The sequence below is a fragment of the Neoarthrinium moseri genome (assembly GCF_022829205.1).
Source record: "Neoarthrinium moseri strain CBS 164.80 chromosome Unknown scaffold13_Wmoseri_CBS_16480, whole genome shotgun sequence".
Classification (NCBI taxonomy): domain Eukaryota; kingdom Fungi; phylum Ascomycota; class Sordariomycetes; order Amphisphaeriales; family Apiosporaceae; genus Neoarthrinium; species Neoarthrinium moseri.
The window spans coordinates 664336-686653 of NW_026055127.1; the positions used below are offsets into that span (position 1 = coordinate 664336).

General features: G+C 55.2%; 6 protein-coding genes across 6 annotated transcripts; 2 read left to right on the forward strand and 4 right to left on the reverse strand.

Annotated features, from left to right (window-relative positions):
* Nucleotides 1–1130: 1130 nt before the first annotated feature.
* On the reverse strand, nt 1131–3302 carry JN550_004804 (uncharacterized protein; the record flags this gene model as incomplete). Its single annotated transcript, XM_049316360.1, has 1 exon — nt 1131–3302. The coding sequence occupies one exon, from the start codon at nt 3300–3302 to the stop codon at nt 1131–1133; it is 2172 nt and encodes a 723-aa protein (XP_049173425.1).
* A 735-nt stretch (nt 3303–4037) lies between these two features.
* JN550_004805 (uncharacterized protein) lies at nt 4038–4783 on the reverse strand (the record flags this gene model as incomplete). Its single annotated transcript, XM_049316362.1, has 2 exons — nt 4038–4489; nt 4546–4783. 2 exons carry the CDS (start codon nt 4781–4783, stop codon nt 4038–4040), a joined length of 690 nt encoding a protein of 229 aa, XP_049173426.1.
* A 4003-nt stretch (nt 4784–8786) lies between these two features.
* On the reverse strand, nt 8787–11825 carry JN550_004806 (uncharacterized protein; the record flags this gene model as incomplete). The annotated part of the gene is made up of 2 exons (XM_049316363.1): nt 8787–8887; nt 8942–11825. 2 exons carry the CDS (start codon nt 11823–11825, stop codon nt 8787–8789), a joined length of 2985 nt encoding a protein of 994 aa, XP_049173427.1.
* Nucleotides 11826–12350: 525 nt separating this feature from the next.
* JN550_004807 (uncharacterized protein) lies at nt 12351–12686 on the forward strand (the record flags this gene model as incomplete). Its single annotated transcript, XM_049316364.1, has 1 exon — nt 12351–12686. The coding sequence occupies one exon, from the start codon at nt 12351–12353 to the stop codon at nt 12684–12686; it is 336 nt and encodes a 111-aa protein (XP_049173428.1).
* Nucleotides 12687–14353: 1667 nt separating this feature from the next.
* JN550_004808 (uncharacterized protein) lies at nt 14354–14695 on the reverse strand (the record flags this gene model as incomplete). Its single annotated transcript, XM_049316365.1, has 1 exon — nt 14354–14695. The coding sequence occupies one exon, from the start codon at nt 14693–14695 to the stop codon at nt 14354–14356; it is 342 nt and encodes a 113-aa protein (XP_049173429.1).
* A 1600-nt stretch (nt 14696–16295) lies between these two features.
* On the forward strand, nt 16296–17914 carry JN550_004809 (uncharacterized protein; the record flags this gene model as incomplete). Its single annotated transcript, XM_049316366.1, has 5 exons — nt 16296–16891; nt 16950–17077; nt 17128–17245; nt 17320–17610; nt 17671–17914. The coding sequence occupies 5 exons, from the start codon at nt 16296–16298 to the stop codon at nt 17912–17914; spliced, it is 1377 nt and encodes a 458-aa protein (XP_049173430.1).
* Between the last annotated feature and the right edge of the window lie 4404 nt (nt 17915–22318).

Sequence of the window (22318 nt, forward strand, 5' to 3'; positions counted from 1 at the left end):
CGCCGATCCTTTTTCGCTAGGCGACTTGGCTGACCGTTTCGACGCATGTGCAAGTCGGCCGGGAGCAGGGGGGAGGGGGGAAGGGGGAGGGGACTTTTCTGCTGCAACATTTCCTCCCCAACCCGACCCTGGCAGCCCGGCCACAACGTTGTGCTCTGCCTGTGCCTCATCATCCACTCCAGTGCTCCAGCTGTCTGTGCTGTCCCTGTGCTGTCCAGTGCCTGCTGTGGCCCCATTTCCCCCGAGAGATAGCCCTGGCGTGGCGCCTGCTGACCCTGCTTACCGTAGCACTTAGGTACCTTGGCGGGGCCTGGAGCTGGAGAGCTGCAAGCTGCGAAAGCTGGAGCTCGACCAAGCCACTGGCGTGCATTGTTAGGGGCGTTCGGGGCGCTATGGCGCTGGGCTGGTGAGAGCTCCCAGCTGCGGGGCGGGGTCCAGTCTAGCTACAGCGGCTTCTCCCAGCGCTCCCGGGAAGATCCAGATAGCAGTGGAGGGGTCCCAAGGTTCATAACTCTGGTCGCTGGACGGCTTTTCTGCAGCGCTACCCCTCACCCTGTGCAGTTCAACAAGTTTAGCACATGTCAGATGACTGGCCCTTTTCTCTTGATAAAAGCTGCAGCGTATCCCCAACAAAAAAAAAAACTTCATGCATATGTAGCATGATATGTGGCAGAGAAAGTCTATTTGCAGAGATAAGCACGATACGGGGCTGACGATACAGCAGCGGAGGTGGCAATCCGGAGGCCACTCTGTCCACCACTTAGGCAGGTGTTGCGTCGAAAAAGTACGCAGCCGAGCATAGTATCGTCTGATCTCAAGCCAGTCTGGGATGATCAGACCTGTGAAAGATGGGGACAAGCCATCGTTGCCCCCATGAGAAATTATATGCGGCTGTTTCGTCCCTTTCATCTCTTGAACAGTATGCCTAGTACTAGCCAACTGAGATTTAATGAAGTGAGGACGTCTGGTAACCGTCCCGCAATGGTTGGCACGTTGCCACGATTGTTAAAGCGGTTGTTCGATGGCTGGCTTGAATTATCCACCCGTTCTGTACATCGTATAGATGCACATATCTCGGTTCAACCTGCGTTCATAGACTTTCGGTGACAACACCGATTGGGTCCATTAGCCTAGCCCTTCCCCTTCCCCTTGGCTCTCCGCCGCCGGCTCTCTGGGACACTGGCACTGCCCGACTCGAGCTCCTCCTGCGCGACCTGGCCCTCGGCCTCCATCTCCTTGAGCTTCTCCTGCCCGCTGATGAACATGGTCAGGTCGTGGTTCTGATCCTTCAGGTCCGTGTTCTCGAGCTCCATCCTCTTGGCCTGCTCCCCGAGGCTCTCGAGCTCCTTGTTGACGTGCTCGATCCGTTTCATGAGCCCCTCGCTGACCTTCTTCTCCTCCTGCAGGCTCTTGCCCAGGTTCCGGGCCAGTTCCGTCGACTTGGTGGCGCGCGTGCGCTCGCGTGCCACGTCCTTCTCAAGGGCGGGAATCGTGTCGTTCTTGAGCACATTGTGTTCTTCCCTGAGTGAGCGGAGCTGCCGCAGGGCTTCTGAGGCTTGTGCAGCAGCCTTCTCTGCCGCGGTCGAGGCCGTGGCTGCCTTGTCAGCAGCTTTGGACAGCATTTCTTCAAAGTATACCCTTTGGCTCTCAAGCTGACTGGCCAGGAGGTGAGTGTACTCCATCCCAATCGTGTCGAGCTTGGCCCGAGGAACCACGTCATCGTCTTGGTCATGGCGGCGACGGCTGTCGAGGTGACCCGGAAGTTCGACAACCTTGCCATCGCCCTTGTTCCGGATCAGGCGGTGCACCCACATATCGCCAGCATAGTCCCACACATGCTGCGTGTCAAGTTCGAGAGCAAACGTGTGCGCCGTGTCCTTCCAGTGCTCCTTCGCATGTCCACCCTTATAGCGCCCACATCCCACATTGCCGCAGATCAGGCAGACCCAGAGATCGTCGGGGGTGTCGCAGACGGTGCAAAGGTTGGTGATGTGCGAGCCGAATGGCTGAGTATAGGGGTTAGCAGGGTCATACCCGGAAGCGGAGGATAATGAGCTGTTGCCGTTTGTATTATTTGACATGGCTAGCGAGGGATTCGTGTGTCGACAAACAGGACAGCCCGATCCCTTCCACTTCTGTAGACAGAGACAGTGAAAAACGTGTTGGCAGGGTATAGTCAGTAGTCCGGTTGTGTCGTCCATGCGTTCGAGACACACAGGGCACGTTGGGAGCTCTATGAGGTTCGGCGTCGGGGGAGGGAACGGCTTGAGGGAGCCGGCCGACGGTGTGAACGGGTCATGGCTGAGATCTGGAAAGCTCTCGTTGGGTCGACTGGGTGTCTCGAACGTGATGGATCGTATGAAAGCCACATTGCACGTCTCTGGCTCAATATCGTTGAAAACCTTGCCGTCGAACTCGAGCCTGAATTGCCTTGCTTGCTTGCTGTCCCGGAACTTCAAGAGTACCAGGTATCGGTTCATGCGGCCGGTCATGATGATCCTGTAATGGCTCACCTGATCCCTCCATCGATCACCGATGAACCCGAGAAAATCGCTCGGCGATAGATAGCTAGGTACGGCCGGTATGCACAGAGTTGTACAGTCGACCGTAGGTGCTTGTCCCTCGCCGGCCTCGGTTTCGTCCGGGCCGCCAACCGGCACCGTAAGCTCCGGAGTCTCCTCGCCCTCACGGTAGAGGTGCACAATGCCCCAGCCGATCTCTGTGTTCTTTGTCTTGAACGGGACATATCTTGCTTTCGTAGCCTTGCCTGCCGGGCTCATGGACGGGCCAACTGCCACAGCAGCTGTGGACGCCGAGGTTCCATCGTCGGCCATGTCTCGGTAGCTGCCCTCTCTAGGTGTTCCCACGTCCAAGCTCTCGATATGCAGTCGGTCGAAACGCCAGTCCTTGACGGCGACCTCGGGCTTAATGGCAGCGGAAGATTGCGGAGGCGGGAAGCTCAGTGTCCGCTGGCGAAGCTGTAGACGTTGCCTCTCGCTCAGCACAATGATGTTCCGCTCGTCCTCGGACTGGTTAGGTCGCGGAGCCCCACAGTCGATGAGGCTGGACCGAAGCTGCGATGCGATATTTGGAATTGGCCTACTCGGTTCTCCACGCCGATAACCGAGCAAGGGCAGGTTGCGACGACGGTGGTCGGGCAGCTCGTCGAAGATGTCGGCGTGCTTGGGGGGCAGCCAGATACGGCCGCTCGATTCGTCCGGAACACCTGGAACACCAGGCTGGTCGTTTGGTGTAGGCGTCGAATAAAGCTCGAATTTGAGATGGTAGAAAAACGAAGGCATCACCAAATGTATCGGCCGCCGTGGTCTAATGCAGGGTGTTGTCAAATTGCGCCAGCTCGGAACGTGCAGGATTGTCCGGGGGTAGGCATAGGGCAGGAAGGCCCCAATGCGCGTCAAGGAGGGAGCAATATCTCAGCTCCTCGTGAGAAGGCCGTGAGGTGAGCAGACAGCTCAGCCAGCATGTTTGTCTCGTTCCAAGGAAGTGACGAGAAGAGTCTTGAAGCTCGAGACTTCAGCAACGGACGCCTAAGCGGGGCACATCCATATCTGCCCACTACTTAACTACGCAGTTAGCTGGCTAGCTGGCGATCGCCGCACTACTGTTGTCAGCATGGCCGGACCGTTCCCATCCAGCCGGCCATCTTCCTTCTATCTACTATAATAATAGCTCGTGCTTCTCTCGTCTACCCGTGTTGGTTGGAACCAAGATGTTTTTTTATTCGTTCGCTCTCCAGCTTATTAGGAAAACTGGGTTTAGAAAACCTACTGATGTGTCGCAAAGTGTTGGTAGAGTAGCAGGCGGTTCACGTTGCATTGCATCTTGTCACGTTCGGGTCGAATTCATGAGTTTCTTGTGAGGCGATCAATATTATTTCATTGATGCAGCATCTCTCAATTGTGATGCGTGGATCCCGTAAGATCGCTATGGTACCAAATCAACGCATGCCTTGTGTACAAAGGCCCAAACCATTAACGCCAAGTCGTGCGGGTATACACAATTCACTACTCCGGCATCTACTGTCCACCACGGAGACGCAGCACCAAGTGCAGCGTCGACTCCTTCTGAATGTTGTAGTCACTCAGAGTGCGGCCGTCTTCCAACTGCTTGCCAGCGAAAATGAGACGCTGCTGGTCCGGGGGGATGCCCTCCTTGTCCTGGATCTTGCTCTTTACATTGTCGATGGTGTCGGAAGACTCGACTTCCAAAGTAATGGTCTTTCCGGTCAAGGTCTTGACAAAGATCTGCATACCACCACGGAGGCGGAGAACCAGGTGGAGGGTGGATTCCTTCTGGATGTTGTAGTCTGACAGGGTACGGCCATCCTCAAGTTGCTTGCCGGCGAAGATCAAACGCTGCTGGTCCGGGGGGATACCCTCCTTGTCCTGAATCTTCGACTTGACGTTGTCGATAGTGTCCGAAGACTCGACCTCGAGAGTGATGGTCTTGCCGGTCAGGGTCTTGACGACTGGTAACGGTGTTAGTGGGGTCAAACGTGAATTTGAACACGAAGCGGTGACCTACAGATTTGCATGCCTCCACGCAGACGGAGGACGAGGTGGAGAGTGCTCTCCTTCTGGATGTTGTAGTCGGAGAGGGTGCGACCATCCTCCAGCTGCTTACCAGCGAAGATCAATCGCTGCTGGTCCGGGGGGATGCCCTCCTTGTCCTGGATCTTGGACTTGACATTGTCGATGGTGTCCGAGGACTCGACCTCGAGGGTGATGGTCTTGCCCGTGAGAGTCTTGACGAAGATCTGCATCGTGGCGGAGAGGGTGGTGGTGACTGGTAGTAGAGTAGAGGGGGTTATCAGAGTGTCTGGGGACGTGGGTTGACGATTAGTGCGAGGGACCCAAGAGACTGATGGATGTTTGATGGGAAGAGATGATGTACGAGTGAAAAAGGGCCGGAGACGGCGGAATGGATGGGAGGATGGTTAAATAGGATCCGGGGTTGGGCAAGAGTCAACTGGGAGGCAAACAGCGCCGGACGGTCGGTGCGTGCTGGAGGCAGGCAGGCGCAGCAGGCCGCCCAGACAGGGACACAGCCAGAGCGTGCGCAGAGGCAACGCGGGCACCTGGGCAGTGAATGGAACTCGACCGAAGGGGGGGCTTGGGCAGCCCAGCGGCCAATGGCGTGGCGTTGCTGGCGGTGAATCATCGAATCAAGCGCCTGAGGCCGGCGGGACCGCCACCCCGGCGAGTGACAAACGGGCAAAGACGGGGGGCCACTGGGCGCGGGGAAAGCGCTGGAACGCCCTGGACAAGGCTGGCAGGGGTAGGGGGGCTTCCAACACTAACTTCCATCACTTACCTTGTCGCGCGAACAAAGAAGCGCCTCGGCCGCTCTGCTTCGAGCAGGAATGTGCCACAAAACCAAGGTCTTCCGGATGGGGACGACGACGAGAATTGCCAGGTGTACAGGAGTTCACGATGGTGCTGGGGAGAGAGGGGGAAGGATGTGGGTAGATGCGCGGTGAAAGTGATGCGAGACTGACCTGTCAGTCTGGGCCTTATCTCCAAGCTCGACAACGGGATCGCAACGGACGCATCAGCTGGGAAACTAGGAAAGCGGGTCCAACCTCACGTCATGTGGTGCAATCCACCGATAAGAAGAATCCGGGGTATTCAATCCGACGGCTCTAGAGTCTACAGCAGCTAACTTGTCCCCAACCTGCTACAGAGAATGCATTAAAATCCAAAACCGGCATCGTTTGATACTCGCGCTGCTATGGGAAATTGCACTATAATTGACTCCAGACTCCAAGGCACACGGTCTGAGAAAATTCTGACTGCCGTACGTTCCTGCAACACCCGAGTGCATTTGCAGCTGCCTCACAACCCCAGCTCTGCGGTTGGCCTGCCGCGCCCTTGGGCCTTGAAGGTGGCGAGAAAGCCACCTTCTCCAGCGATGAGCCAGGTCTCGGCAGGTCCCGAGCTTGCAGAGCCGCAGGCCTGCTGATCCCTTCGCGTGGCAGCAGAGTATGTCGCAGTTCCTGACACTGATATTCATTCTCTCGTGCGGCACGGTGCACGGCTTCTGGGCGCGCATTCTCGAGCATTCGCGCGTCTCAACGCTGTACCGCACCAGCTCAGTCGATGGCGGGGACCCTTGCGGCATTCCTAATCGATAACGCCTTAACTCGTAGACTACGTCATACTAGCAAGAGGCTGGTCAAGCTGATCCCTGGCAAGACCCCCAGCCACGGGAGATTGCGTCGCGACGAGAAACATCGCCATCCCAATTCGAGGCGCAAGTCCCACGGCGAACACCGTAGCTCGTGCATTGCATTTGCTTGACTTGGTACTACCAGACTGCGAAAGGACACTGCCCGAGTCAGGCAGCGAGGACCATTCGGGCAGCTTAGAACCCATTGACGTGTGGAAATGAATTGAAGACTTGGAACCACCTGCTCGAGCGCCTATTCTTCAGCGATACAAGCCCAAAGGAGCCTGAAAACAGCAACGAGTAAAATGCCTCAAAACATGGCTTTCGGGCCTTTGTGTTATTCAGTACTAAGCTAGGAACACCTTACGATGCTGAGGCCAACGGTGTCTCCGAGAGGAAATATGGTGTTGTTTGCCTCCGATTCTTTCTGAGACAAATCCAGTGCTTGTCTTCGCCGGGCATGAAATAGGACGTGGGAACCCAAGGCTCCAGTAGACCCGAAGCTATCAACCTTGAGGTCATGAAGCTATCGCAGCCATGGCCTTCGTCTCGGCCCGATGCCGCTTATCACCAGCACTCAGTGCCACTTTCTCTAGCCAGCCATCAAGGCGCACAAGAAAGACAGACTTGAGCCTGCTCTCCAGTAGGGCCAAGACATGGCCAAACGGCCGTTATCAGCTATGCAACCCCTAGCGGTCTCGTAGTACTACTACAACTTTGATGAGAGCACCCGGTTTCTCGCTGCATGTCTATGTCAAGCAGTTGTGGATTTGCGACAATGAGGGACGAGCGTCAGCAGCCAGCCCAGTGGAATACCCTAGTACTGACAACGCTACTTCCCGCTGCAATGCTTGTCGCGGACTAAACTAACTATTTGAGTGATGTCGAGTTCACAAAAGATGCATGCGTCTAGATCCCATACAATGTATCCCGGAAGAGACAACTAAATTCATCGTTTCTCGGTTGAGTGAAAGCGATCTGTACTCCACGAAGCCAGGTTGGACAAGCACTGTAATTGCGACGTTGGAGCGCAGACGCATGCACGACGCACCAACCCTCGGACTTGAGCAGCTGTAAGTCAGGCCGCATGCACGTCTGCGTTCTGCACCATCATGCAAGGCACTTCGGGACACAGCCACGATGATGGTATGATGAGCATATAGACGCCATCAATCAACCCCGACGAGGGTCCAACGGGGAAATGGTCTCCTGTCTCTAAAGCCCGGAGGACACGCCGAGGCGTCGTGGTTCACTCGCGATGTCTCACCAAAGGAAGGGGGCGGAAGAGAAGGGGATAAAATAGGAACATTGATATGTATATATAGGAAAGACACCTGGGCCCAACCCAACCATACCAACCACCGCGGTTATGATGTGATATGGAATCCTTCCGGTGCACACAGTGCTGCCGCCCATAAACCCCCCCAGGCTCGAGACCGCATCCACTCAAACAAGACAGATGGGGGAGGGAACGCTAGCGAAGCGCACAGAGGTCACGACGCAGTCAGCACCGGTCGACCCCTGTTGACGTGAACGGGTTGTGATGGTAATGGTGGTAGTGGTGGTGCACAGACAATATAGCGGGCGCTTCGCGATGGTGGCTGACACGCATATCTGGCGTGGCACAAATACAGCAGCACCGGGGGACCTGCTGCATGGTTCGGCCTGCTGATGCATACTCCCTCTCTGTGGCCGACCTGTCGTGGTGCTGGGTGACAATGAAACAACGGTCATCTCCACAAAACGCAACGAGAATGGTATGCTACAAGGAAGATCACTTCACAAGAGGCACAGGGGCTCACAAAGGTGATGGGAACACAAGTTGTATTACGACTACCCGTCCGTATTCTGTCATGTGCAGCAGTATTGTCAACGAGAGCACAGTGGGCCCAAGTCACAGTCCTCAGAGAACCAGATGAACAGATACACCACTGGCGAGAGATCCCTCCAATTTCCTTCCTTATGCCCCATCGTATTGCAGCAGCGCGACTAGGCATGCCCCGTCGCGCGCTTTTGATTCGCAGCGTTGCGCTCATCATCAACGCAAGATAAAAACAACGCATATCTATGCTCTGTACGTCTTGATCGTCGTGTGTGTGTATGTGCAATAAGTACTCATTCCATAACCCATACTATCATAATGAACATGATTGTCTCCCTCCGAAGACAAGCAGGCACTAAAAAAAAACCATAATCACAAAAGATGTGTCGCTTTTGGGGCGCTCGCGCGGTGCCCCCCGTAAATGAATCGCAAGTCATACACTTCGTCGAAGATGTCGTAAAAATTTGGTCATAAACTTCCGTTAAACATGACGTAAGCGGGATGGAACTCGTCGTAGCATGCAAAGAGTTTGGCGGTGACCAGCCGTGAAGTGGGATAATGAGAGTTCGAAGAGAACAGGAGGTTTCGAGGTGGGTGATAGGCAGGTCATGATGTAAATATCAGATCCTCAGATAACGCCATCGCTAAATGTTTCAAGCAAGTTTAAACAAAGAAAAAGAGCCGATCTAGTTCAATGATTTGCAACAGGCCCGTCGCATGGACTGGCCATTACTATCAATCGTAGATCAGACATCAGCAACATATCAGACACACTCTAGTTGGCCTTGATGACCAACTTCGACAGGAACTTATTCGACAACGAGTCGAAGTCGTACCTGTCGAATTTAGTGTTGTTCCGTGACCGCAAGTAGGTTTCTGTGCCGGTGTTAGTGTTTTGAGTTTTGTAACTGGTAACCTTTGGAAACTAACCATGATCAAGAACATGTTGCCGTACTTCAGTCATGGCCTCGCACACTGCAACATTGTTGTTGAGGAGCTGGCCATGACGCTGGGTGTCCCAATCGGTCAGAGCCGGCAATTTCTGGGAGATGGCATGGAAGAGTCCAGTGATGACGCCAACAGGAGTCGATTCCATGTCGTTGCAAAATTTCTCAACCGCAATCGGGTCAGGCACTCGGTAGTGGCAGTCGAACTGCATCTCTTCCCAGACTGCCAGCAGGATGCAAGCAAGCATGAAGATGGTAGGCCAGTTCTTGAGACGATCTCCGCTGTAGACACTCGAGTACAGAGCCGAGAGTTCTTCGAGGATGTCTTTTTGCAGCTCACGCCACATGTCGGCCATGGCACACTTGATTTGGAAGTTGATCAGGACAGGAGCGACGTATTTTCCGTAGTACTTTGAGTCCTCGTCATCGATCTGGCCTTCCATCAGTTGCTCTGAACCTTGCAGCTCAACCATGGTGATGTGGAGGGTAAGGTTGTAGGCGAGGACAAGCTTGAGTGCCTTGCGGATGACCGGCGTCTTCTCCTTGACGTAGAAGCGGTGTGCGGTCTTGAAGATCTGGGTAATGAAGGGAGTTCCCTCAAAGTGATCATCGATGAAGGTTTCAAAAGCGCCGTCGATGTGCTTATCGAGGTAATCAGCCAGAGCCTCGATGTTGACACCCTTCTCACCAACGTCGAGCTTCTCCGTCCGGATGTCAAACTCAATGGGCTCTTGGTCGGCTTGGTAGGACTCGACCCAGTCAAGCGAGAAGCAGCTCTCGTCTGCCACGTATACTTCACGAACCATGACCGGCAAGCAGAAGCCGTAACCGTGGGTGATCCACATGACAGATTCCTTGGGGGAGAAGCCCTTGACGTTATAGACGGAAACGCCACGCATCAGGTGCCGCTCGTAGTCTGCTTTCCAGTCCTTCATGAAGTAGCCAATGTCCTTGATGTCAATACGGGTGCAAGGAACTTGCCACAGACGTGCATGAGACGGCTGGCAACCATTGCAAGGCTCGCCAGTGTCACAGGTCTTCTTGAGGAACTTGCATCTAAGGCAAGCACGCAGCTTTCGGATTTCGCTGGCCTGCTTCCGCTGCTCGGGAAGCAGAGGACCCTTTCTGCGACCGACCTTCTTCTCGACAGTGCCGTCCTTCTTGCCATTGGATATCCTCCTGGTGACTGACTTGGTAGTCGACTTTGCGATTGGGCTCTTTCTCGGGCCCGAACCTCTGCGAACGGTGGGTTGAGCAGATGGGGAGACGACACCAGAACCAGAACTCCTACTCGATGAGGGCGAAGACGCTGTCGACTTGATAGCCATAGGAGCAACAGCTGCAGACGGGCTAACAATGTCGTGGTTGTGGTGGGTCTCGCTGTGGAAGCAATTCCTGTGGCTGTCGGAGTAGGTGTCTGATCCGGGTGAAAATGGCGAGTAGTTGAAGGGGGCAACCTCCTCATAGCTGCTGCTCATTTCTAGGGGTTGGCTGCCATCGGAATGCGAGGCATCGGAATTTGTTCTGAGGTGGAGCGTCTGGCTCGGGTTGAAAATAGCTGCGCTCTGTGCCTGGGCATGTGCTTGGGCCTGAGCTTGCACCTGGGCCTGGGCTTGGGCCTGGATTTGTTGATATTGGTCATAGTTCTGGTACATGTTGACCTGGGACCAGTCATTGTCGCTGCTTGAGCCCAGAGAGAGCACTTCTAAGTAGGTTCCGGTGGGGGACTGGCTGCCCAAGCTTCCAAAACGGGGAAGGCCATCGGCGGGAAACTGTAGCGAGGCCCCAAAGTCTTGCCAGTTTGCCATTCCCATGCCCTCCCATGGCTGCGACAAAGCCTGTGGGTCCTCCATGGAGGACATGCCGTTGAAGCCCGGAACAGACATGTGGTCCATGGGAGGCTGCGTCGTTGCCGGCAGATAACCGATGGCGTTGGTGGGGAAATTGGCGTGGAAGGGGTTGAACGGGATCAGCGTGCTCTCCTGAATGAACTGGGAGATGTCGTGGGTGGCCGGGTGCTGCTGCTGGTGCTGGAGCAGGGTCCAGTCCGTGAGGAGCGCGGGCGAGTGGACATGTCCTACGCCTTGAAATGTCGGAGACTGCTGCAAGGGGCTCGCGCTCTGCTGGGTAGGCGAGGAAGACTGCGACTGCGACTGCGAGTGCGTGTGCGAGTGCTGGGAGTCGTTCGGCGAGGAGACCATGGTCGAGCTGCCCTGAGCAGGCGGGCCAGCTGCCATGTCCGGGCCCATGGGCCAGGCTCCGGGCGGCATCGTGGGAGGAGCCATTGCTGCTGCTGCTGCTGCTGCCGCTGCTACTGCCGCGGGATGGGAAAAGGCGGCGGGATTGGCAGCTGTGGGCGCCGCGGTGGTGGTGTATGGGTAGCGGTTCCGCTGGTCGAAAGTGGTCAGGTCCAACAGGGCATCGGCGCCGTATCCAAGACTCATTGTTGGCAAAAAGTCGAAAGAGTCGACTCGCTCGGTTGGAGGAACGTGGTTAGTATTGTAATGGACAGGAATCGACACCGCTCTTTCGATCCAGAACGGTGAGAATCCCCAGGGGTGTTGCTGGGGAGGAGGATGGGGGAGAGAGGGTGGGATCTGGTGTAAGTCTCGAGCCAGATCGAGGATATCGAGGGGACACGGCCTGGGCAGCGGGTGAGATTGTGCGCGAAGAATGGCGGTGAGAGCGAGCGTTGGCTGCCGGGGACGGGGCTGGACGCCGGCCAATCGCCGCGCCGCTAGGGGCCAGGGGGGCCAGGTCTGCAGCTGCTTGTGGGGACACGTGCAGCGCGCTACGCCTATGGCACGCTGGCTCGCAGGGGCGCCTCCGCCAATCACGACCCCGGGCCCTGTCCCGCCGCCCGCCATTGGCACTGTCGAGATACTTCCAGGGTTCCCGCCAGGCTATCGAGGAGCCTGGGTGTACTGGGCGCGGCCGTGGTTGACTTTACCACAGTAAGTCTACCACACCAGGCCAAACCTCCTCCCTGCGGACGACGACGCTGCTGCTCTTTCCGCGCCCGTCCCAGGTATCGTGGAGCGAGATGCTATACTGTACCTGGCTCGCCATCGCCACCGCTGAATGGCCACTTGCGGGCTCCTCCCAGCGGGTACTGCATACTCTGCTACTCCGTCTCTGGCCTGCCTCCCTGGGCCGATCGCCCTTCAGGGTCCTCCCCGTCAAAGACTTGCAGGGGCGGGCTTGAGTCCCGTGGCCTGTTCTGAGACTCAACAAGTGTGCTTGATTGGCATCGCCAGCCGGAAGCTGTGAACACCACATAAAACACCTCTGCTTTCCCCGGACAGACATGTCTGGGCCAAGACAAAGCTGCCGCCGTCACGGCATGGCATGCTCGTGGAGTCTCACCTGAATGTCCTCCAGTTCGAGCCACAATGTCTCGAAATACATATCAGATGCCGCAATCCCTCACCACAGACACCGCGGCACCACTCCGCAAGCCCACTAACGACTCAGGAAACCCGGGTGCTGCAGATGGACCACCGGCGGATCTGCTGGATCTCACCAACTTATCGCCAGCTAGCCGAGGGAATCCCCACCCACGATGCTTCTCTGTCCCGTCGCCCCTGAATGGCAAACCCGTTTCCAGGTCCCATGCCGAGCTCACCCCGTCGTCAGACCCAGGCACCGGAATGCAAGCAACTGCTCACTTTCTGTTCACCGCAGAAAGCGAGACGCGAAGAGGGGGGGCTTCGGGCCCGATTGTCTGATCTAGATACATCGGAACACGACGCCTGTATCGTCAACAGGTTCACCTCCGGCGGATTTCACCTGACGGGACATCGCGCCTCAACCAGTCGAGGTACCATGCTAGTGTCCCTAGCATTTCCCTTACTGTACAGCGGACGTGCCATTCAACGGCAAGCTGCTCTGCAAGACCTGCCACACCAACTGGGCAACATCGTACGGACCAGTCACCTCCCCGCGTTCTGCTTCGCCTCTGGCTGCAGCAGTAGTGCAACGCATCAGTAGATCACCAGAACATACAAAACCGCCCCCAAGCCCCGTCATTTGTGCTCCCTGACCAAGTGAGACAGGTTCGTGAGATTCAAGACGGATTGGAGAGCCTTAACGTTCATCGATCGCTCTCACAGTTGATAGTTGGCCGGGGCTGTTCCTGAACCCAGTACTTGCGCGAGCGAGTGCCGCCTCTTCGCACTACGGCGTCCGTCCGTCACAGACTAACTTGACCCAAGCAACCAAGGAAACACGAAAGCCCATTCTGAATGACTACTGTTCCACACAGCAAGAGAGCGCGGGTAGCGCTGACTTTGCTTCAAAGTCGGTTGTTCCCTGGCCGCTGTCGGTCTGTTCGTGGGCTGTGCGAGCTCTCCGCGGGGTTCTCAGGTTAATTGCTCCTGGTATGATCCAGGTTGTGGTCTCTTACAGTGTCCAATCCACTTGCTTGACCAGACCCCGCGCTTACTGTTACACCTGTATACGCCGTCGATCATCTCCATGAATGAGTTTCAACAATCAAGTACCGAACAAACCTTGATCCCGACTATCGATACAATTCGGAATACTCCCGCTGATAAGCTGACCACCAGGACCGACCGGGCAACGATGGGTATCGAACTATTTGCAAGCTGCATCCGACGTTATGCCTTGGTGATCTACCGCCCGACTACTGCCAGCTAGTTCGTAAACGTGGAGAGATCTGCTGTTAGCCCCAAGCGGAAGGGCCACGCGGGTAAGGGAATCGGGACAGTCCCAGGACAGTGCGGGTTATGTTCAGACTAACAAAAATGCACGTCCATCTGCAGGGAAAATGTCCCGAAACTCTGGACGTGTGGTTGGGAGGAGGTTGGCTGCCGCACTGTCCGTTCTGTGGCTTCCGAGAAGGCTCCTCCCGCCCTGGGCCCGTAAGCCTCAAAAGTTAAATCCAGCTGTCGTCTTCATCAGGCCAGCCTCGCGAGCAGCGATGCCCGCTGCTGACGACCGGGCAAAGTCTCAACTCCCAAACTGTAAAGTCACCTACATCACAAGTCTTACTCATACGTGTACTCTCGGTGAAGTCACTCATCTGAACCCACCTGCCTGCACAGAAAGTGACTGGCATCAGTTCCTGAGTGGTACCTCTAAGCCCACAATTCCCCTGCCGCTTCTTGTCTCTGTTCCGTTTCACACGCACGTTTCGCATGATGGCTTCGCCACCATGCCGCGAAATCCGCGAGACTGATCTGCAGCTACCGGTACCGAACGAACGCCGGCTCACGCTTGCACGCGTCTGTCAGCGCTGAGCAGGAGGCTGGCTGCTCCACTTAGTCATATAGTATTTCGCGGCAATCGACGAGAAGCATGTATTTGGGCGGCTTCCGATGGCGTCGCTGCCTGACTACACTGACATCTCTAGTCTCCCATGGATTATGTCTGTCTAGTCGCGGTTGTTGACGGTGAGCTGCTCGCGAGAAAGGCGCAGTAGTTCCGTGATGAGAAGCCTCAGAGTGACTCCATAAGGGTCTTCACCGTTCACTGGCGCCTGAGGCGGTTTCAAAGGACCAGCGCACGTCACGGTGCCGGCGCCAATCCGTACCCAAGATTGCGTATTTGGTATGCAACCTTGCTTCGCTTTCAGGACAGGGGAATATCCATGCGAACCGCGCGTGTTCAACTGGTCCCAGGCCATGTTCCAAGCTGGAAGGCCGAGACCTGCATCATTGGCAAGGCTACTAGCGTCCTCAGCTTCTGCGCAACGATATTTGCGGCTGCCGAACATTCCCATGTACCTGCAGTTATGCTGGGTGTGGTGCATTAGATGGCATGCGCATCGAGTGATACCGAAAAGCAACTCCACTCTATCGGATGGTCGTCGGATTCACGTGGATGTTCGTTGAAACTTCGATTCAACGCCTTCGGCGCTCGTGAACATAAATAGCCAAAAGCAAGGACAACGGAAAAAGCAAACCTTGACAGTCGTGCCATCGAATACAGTGTCACAACCGTATCTATCAAGTGATCGCAACTTCTAGCAGGCTGGTGTTTACGATATCGATTTGAGATACCTGGCAAAGTCGTTTGGCATACCTGGCAACTGTTGGCGCTTACATGCGAGGGCGGATCCATGGGCACCACCCACTTGACTTCGGGCATCCAAATACCAACTATAGTGTTTATGCCCAGCACTACATGGACCAGAATATTGGCGGCGGTGAGAAATATTGACGGTTCTGATGAGAATCAAGCACGACGCCGGACTGCCATTGAAGACTTAGGCGCCATTCCAAATAGAGTTGGGTTTGGTTCGCTCAAGGTATCAGAACCGATGGAGGCCCTTCCTCTCATCTGATAGATGAGCCTTCCATTTGGCTTGATTACAAATCAGCGTGTTTCTAGCTTTTCATGTTTATCCAGGCGGCAGCTGGTGATGTAAGGCGTGACTTCGCATTGTGGGTGAAGCTGGCCTCTTCGTTGATGAACTCATCTTCGAGTGGTCTCTGGAGGCGTATAGAAGACACACAAGTTCGCCTCAGTAAACCAGAGTGAGCGCCACGTATCGTCTACTCCCTCACCTCCAATGGTTTCGCGAAGTTTTCTGAGACTCCACGAAGTGGCGGAAAGTATTTTCGGCCATGCTCCGTATTTCCTTCAAAATCTGCTTCAAACAGTCAAAGACAGAGCACTGCGGATCCGCGATGGGTGGGAACGGCGTGGAGACTCTCTTTTCACATAGTGGTTTGAAAGCTGAATTTCAACACATTTACATCGTATTTGCAAGTTATTGTAGGTTGACTTTGACTTCGTGGTATCAAGTGGAACGGACTGCGCGCTGTTAGGAAGGGTCGCAAAGCATTCTATGATCGCATTTAGGACCCTGTATTCCGCGCCCTGATCAGTCGGGATATGTTTTGGCCAGATTACTCATTTGTAGTTTCATGAGGTCGATATTCTCGTCGTGGTAATATGTGGAGGTTGTTTGTTAGATGGCTCCTTCTACGCGGAAAGCCAGAAAACTTTCGTTTACCCCGCGGATTAGCCGGCCCAGTAGTCCTTTGGAGCTCATGACGAAGGACAACCTCATATGAAGTGCACTGCACCGAGCCGATTAATCATTCTCATTTGGAATTTCAATGGCCTTTTTCAAGATGTGCTGATGACTCCTACTCATCTGGGTGGATACATCGGAGCTGCAGTGGCCTAATGAGTTCAGCGAAATCTCGTCGAGTCTCCACGGAACCCGAAGGGCCTCCGTCCCCTGCCCAACCGGTATCAACAAGTTTTGATACTCCATGCCAGTCAAAGTCAAGAGTCTCGCTCTAGCGCGTGCTCGCGTCTCTCAAAGGAAGAGACAACAGAAACCCCCGCAAGCTAACCGCAGGATGTTCGATGAAGAGGTTGTGCCGTCCACGGCTACAAGCCGCACGGCCTACAGCCTGCCCATAGATCCCCTTTATACTGCAGAGCCACCGATCACTGACGACCTGATTTCCGTTACCTCGACTGCTCAGGGAAATACAGTTGATCAGTGCCTTCCTCTATTGAAGGCCCAGGACAACAGTATCGAGTACAACATTCATGGGGTACCTCGCCTTCGCCGACGGAAGATCATCAACTATTTAAAGCTTACTCTTGGGCAACTTCCCGCGCCGTTTGTTGCCGCCGATGCCAGCCGGCCATGGTCATTGTACTGGGCGCTGAATGGTATGTCCTTACTCGGAGAAGACGTCTCGCAGTACCGCGAGGGGCTCTGCGCCACCGCACAGCACCTGCAGAATGACACCGGGGGCTTCGGCGGCGGGTTTGGCCAGCAATCGCATCTCGCAACCACCTACGCCATGATCTTGGCTCTGGCCATTGTTGGTGGGGAGGAGGCGTATGCCATCATTGACAGGAGGGCCATGTGGAAATGGCTTTGTGCATTGAAGCACCCTGGTGGCGGCTTTCAGATGTCCGTGGGCGGAGAAGTTGACGTCCGGTGGGTGGAAATGCTCCCTGCTCACGCGAAGCAATGACTCAATCTAATGATGCAACAGAGGAGCGTACTGCGCGGCTGTCATCATTTCTCTGCTCAACCTACCTCTCGACCTCTCGTCAGATTCGCCGGCTAGGGCAGCTGGCGTAACGGACTTGTTTGCTGGGCTTGACAGCTATGTTCGCAGATGTGGGAGATACACCACCCTCTTAATCATTAACAGCTAACAGTGCATGTAGGTCAGACGTATGAGGGTGGTATATCCGGCAAACCGGACGCCGAAGCACATGGTGCATATGCATTCTGTGCTTTAGGCTGTCTCTCCATCCTGGATGCTCCTCATCGCATCATCCCAAGGTATGCCGCATCTCATTCTGTCCACTCAGCGGGTGACAACACAAGGGAGGCACTCAAACTTACATGCTGCATAGGATCCTTGACGTGCCACGGCTTATCTCTTGGCTGTCGGCTCGTCAATATGCCCCGGAGGGTGGGTTTTCTGGCCGCACCAACAAGCTCGTCGACGGCTGCTATAGCCACTGGGTCGGGGCCTGCTGGCCGCTGATACAAGCCAGCCTAGGAGAAAGTGCTAGCCGTCAACCGGAAGAGAGTCCTACTTTGGAAACCCACAGCTTCTATGACCGCGAAGGCCTGATACGCTACATTCTCTCCTGTGGGCAGGATCATTCCTCGCGGGGGGGCATGAGGGATAAGCCTGGAAAGTAAGCTTCGCCCCCAGTTGCTAAACGCGTTTCGACACATCTAATTGAAACGTATTATAGGCGCTCTGATGCATACCACACCTGCTATGTGCTCAGTGGCCTCTCGTCTGCACAGCACATCGTGACTACGGACACATTACGAGTCGAGCAGGTGGCAAACGTGACATGGACCGTGTTACCCCATCCGGGCGACCAGATATACGACCAGGAAGACCTGCTCAATCCCACAGATCCCGTATACGCCATCCCCCAGGGAGCACGGGAGGACATGATGAACTTTTTCTTATCGAAGCCGGGGTTCTGACCCGCTCTCATGGCCGCATACCAAGTGACCGCCTCCGAGGCGGAGCGAACCAATACGAATTCTCTTGACCAAGGACACTCTTGCCATTCCAGTAACGCGTAAACGAGGAGTCATGTCCTGCTGCCACTCTGCATGCAAACTATTTGTTTATTATTACTCTCGGGGCTACGGGCCAGAAAACCCAACCCCATTCAACAGCGGATGGTGACGTACGGAACCCAGCGTAATAGCAGCAGCAGCAGCAGGCGGGCGTTGCAACCATGGAAATGATCAATCCACTCCCAGCTGAAAGCTAAATTCAATGTCCTTGGGCTATTACGCACAGTGAACTCAAACTTCCATCATGAAACACCTGCACGATTCTGCTTTGGCAAGTTCGATTCCATGGCCCCCATGAGCCCCTCGGAATTATTCCAGTGGCTGGGATTCTGCTGACAACGGGTACACCCGGGCTCACGCCGAGATGGGGATGCCGAAAATAAGGGAGCATGGGCCATCTGGAATGAACATTCTTTTCTGTTCGAGAGCCACAGTTACACATAGGACAGCACATCAGAGGATCCGGCCTCACACATTGGCCCGATCTCACGAGACGGGATGACGGGCTTCTGTGGCTAAACCGCTTTGGTACTCCAGTACAGCGTCATGTAGGTCTGTATGCAGAATGCAATCCACACATGAACTCGGCTGCGGCATTCACGAAGCGGTCGCCCAAGTGGCTCGCCCGGTTGCAGTGGAACAATTGAATCCAGCGCCGCGGGGATACGGTGCATTCGCGAATCTACATTCGCGGTTTGTGCGTGTAGGTCTTGTGGAACCCCAACCCAAAGAGGTCCTCAGCAGGCTCGGGGCGCATGTTCGCGTTGCTCGCCACAGCTCATCCACAGAGTATGTCCGAGATTGCGAGGAGGGTCTCGAACAGGACCTCGACCAGCCCAGAGACCCGGCTCCGATGCCACATGTCTTGTCTGAGACACCAAGCCAGCCTCATCTCCAAGACATGCGGCAGCAACGTAGGACAGGAAGCACCCGGAAGCGCGGTCAACGTTTCGTTTGGAATGCACATGGTTTTTAGATGGAGCTTTATTTGAACGTCCTTACCTGATATGGAGCTCGCTGCAGAAAAGAATATGTAGTTTTGCACGGACTGTGTCAACCGCTTGCGTTATCCCCAAGGTGGACCGCAGACTGCATGCGTCGTGCTCTGTCTCCACCGTCTCATGCCCCTTCAGAGAGGATGCTAGGGGGAGGGCCCTCATTCTTGACGTGGCAAGCAGGCCTCCGCAGGCCTCATCAGCCTCCTTTCCCGCAACTTCAGACGATGAGGACAGGATCCGCGATCTGGGCTCAAGCACCGGTGACATAAGCATCCTCTTCCAAACGCCCGTGGCTGCCACCCGGTGTGGTGCGATCTTCTGGAGTGCTGGTGGGCGGGCTAAATACACAGCAGCTGTCGTGTAATTCATTGAATGCTGTCCACATTGGGTTAGACGCCACTTTGGCGAACAGAGGTATCACTCAACCCCATGTAGGGGTCCCCCGAGCAGTCGAGGATTCGTCCGTTCTTCGACGATGATGTCGGCTGCTGATAATCAGCATGGTAAGGAAAGAAAAGAGGGGGCGGGGTAAACTCAGCTCAAGTCAATTGGACTGACTGGTCCGAGTGACATCAATTGCATGAGTGCCGTAGTAGGCCCTGGCTCTGGCTGGTATGGGCATTGCCTGCTTGCCTCCTGGCTCCTGGCTCCTGGCTCCTGGCTCCTGGCTCCTGAAAGCGCTCATACGTCCTGGGCGGCCCTAGGTTGATTATGATGCACGACATCGCATAGTTGGCTGTGGGGGCTATTTGTCTGCATGTATGTTCCCCGTCCTCGGCCAGCTAGTCAAGCGGTCTCGACCAATGCCGTCGTCCTCAGGCTGACGAGAGTCAATCGTTTGCTCCCGCCAGATCCGGCCAAGGGAATCCCGACAGCAAAGGAAAAAGGTAGCTGAGCGATTGAAACTAATGAGCTCCATCGAGCTGGTGGTTCGTCTCGGTATATATCAAGGATACTGTTGGACGACTGGAAGCTGTCGGAGCTCTAGGATTGGCTGATCTGAGCTTATGTCGACATGTTGCCGCACATGAGATGGAGCACCACTCAGAGCCGGTCCTCGCAGATTTACCTGCCAGCAGGTGGAGATATGAGGTATTGTCCCCAAACCTCCAATACACATGGCCTCGGACAATCACTGTCTAGTCGTGCGCGACTGCGTGGCTTGTCTCTGCTAGCTTTGCATTGGACCGTCAGTCGGCTCCGTTAACGTTCCAGAACTGTTCGACCACGGGCGGTTTCCTTCACCACCAAGGCCACTGCGCGATGTCGTTGGAACCGACCTGCGGATCAGCCTCTCCATTTCCCGCCCGGGCATGTTCTCCAAAAACCGCAAACACCAACAAACACGCTGCCTGCCTGCTCGGGTTCTTGATGCTGGCCGATCCGTCCCCTTTCGCTTCTGCACTCGCCCCCCGGTCGGCGCCACTTCTTTCATCGTTATCTGCGTTCTACAGTATGCATGTACTTACAGTCAGTACCTACCGGTCGGTTTCTCCTCTCTGGTGTGTGTATGTACATACATACATACATACATAGAAAGTGGCATCGCCCGCCGCCCCGTGCTTTCATCGCGCGAAGCAGTGCTCAGTCATCGACGGATTCTATTCCCCCATACGCGACGAGGTGTCCGTCCGTGGGTGAATCCATTGTTGATATCCAAGTCGCCCCCAGTACCGGTACTCGCGTGCAGGCGGGTCGCCGTTCGCTGGCGCTGGTACCCATACCCTTTCTGACATTCAACACATATCGCCCATTCTTGATTTAATATCAAGCGGCAATGCCAACTCATCATTGCATGAGGTGTTAAGCGTCTCGTCTTTTCGCCTAGTTGCCTGGCCCTGTCTCCTCCATTCACAGCCGCCGTTCGTCTCTAGACTCCCAGTGGCTCCTGCCGGCCCTTGCAGGGACCCTAGGGGCAGAGGCCAGGTCGACTGGGGTCGCCAAGCAGAGACCATTCACTGTTCATGCACCTCATTCTTGTTCACCGCACTTCGTGCGTGGTGCCGGCTCGAGCCAGTCGACTCGACACTACCTCGCTCCGGCTCCATTGAGGGGACGACTCGATGGAGCGCGCGTGAGAAAAAAATACCCGGTCCCAGGATGTTTTGTTGCAAGGACCTTTCCAGCAAGCGCCGTTCCCTTATTTCTCTTACCCCAATTCCTTGCCTTAGTGAGCTAGGCTACCCTTGAATTCACCGGCCGTCGGCCATGCTGATTTGTCGAATGGGCTTCCGTCATTCTCTATTTTGGACCGTTGTGCGAATCGCTCAAGATCTCGGCCCACTACGGCGCTCGTCAACTGATTGACCAGTAACATGGCCGCATTTGCTCCTCCTCAGCTCTCGTGGTCGTAGAACAATCGTCGTCAACCCCTCTCCTGCCTCTCTTTCGCCATCTCATGAACCTCCGGGGTCCTTGTCAAGGTGCAAGGATCAACGCAGAGGCGATACATACGGGCGTACCTCTGCGACTTACGGGCAGGCAGGCTTGTCCCATAGGAGCAAGTGACAGATGGGCTTGGTGGGTTATGCATGTACGTGGGGAAGTATAGTCTTCTTTTTTTGTCTATTCTCGCCGTCAGAAATCCAACGTTTCCAGTACCAGATATTTACCCCTTCGATTTGATTGCTTGTGCATTAGCGGCCGAGAGAGGCATCTCTCGCAGACGATTCGCTTTCCTGCCTCTGGTCTGGAAGACCCCGGCCACGAACCAGGCACATCCTTCCCGGCCCTTCTCTGGGAAGGTTAAGGTGGTGACATGACTGGTGGCCGGTCCGTGGGACACCTCATAGGAGCGTTTCTTGTCTCTGTCGCCCTTTGGCCTGCCCTTTTTCTCCAATCGTCATCGGTCCATTGGCGGTGCAGATTGGCCGCAGGACTGGTTCCAGTTCCGTTTTGCCACTTCACTATGCCTTCCTCTGCATATACCGCAGCAATTTTTTTTTTATCTGATTTTTTATGACCAAGTTACTTGACCACCCCCCGGCAGGCCCCATTGTCGGACAGGGGAAGCGAATGCAAAGAACGGAGAGCCCGTACCGGATTCTCCCAAAAGCATATTTTTTGAGACTTTAATCGAAAGATGATCGTCTCGACGGGTTGCATACCCCATGTGTTCTGGTGGACCTGCCTAGTCCTCTACGGTTTTATCAACTGGCGACGAGACGCGCCAGCACATCAAGATGGGGTCACACTCTGAGAGCCGCATCTCAACATGCGTCTGGAGAACTGGTCCCCTTTCCCATCCCGTCCGTCGTGTTTTTCGGTCCAGTCTCTTTGTTTCCGTCTTTACATGTTCCCTGCCCCG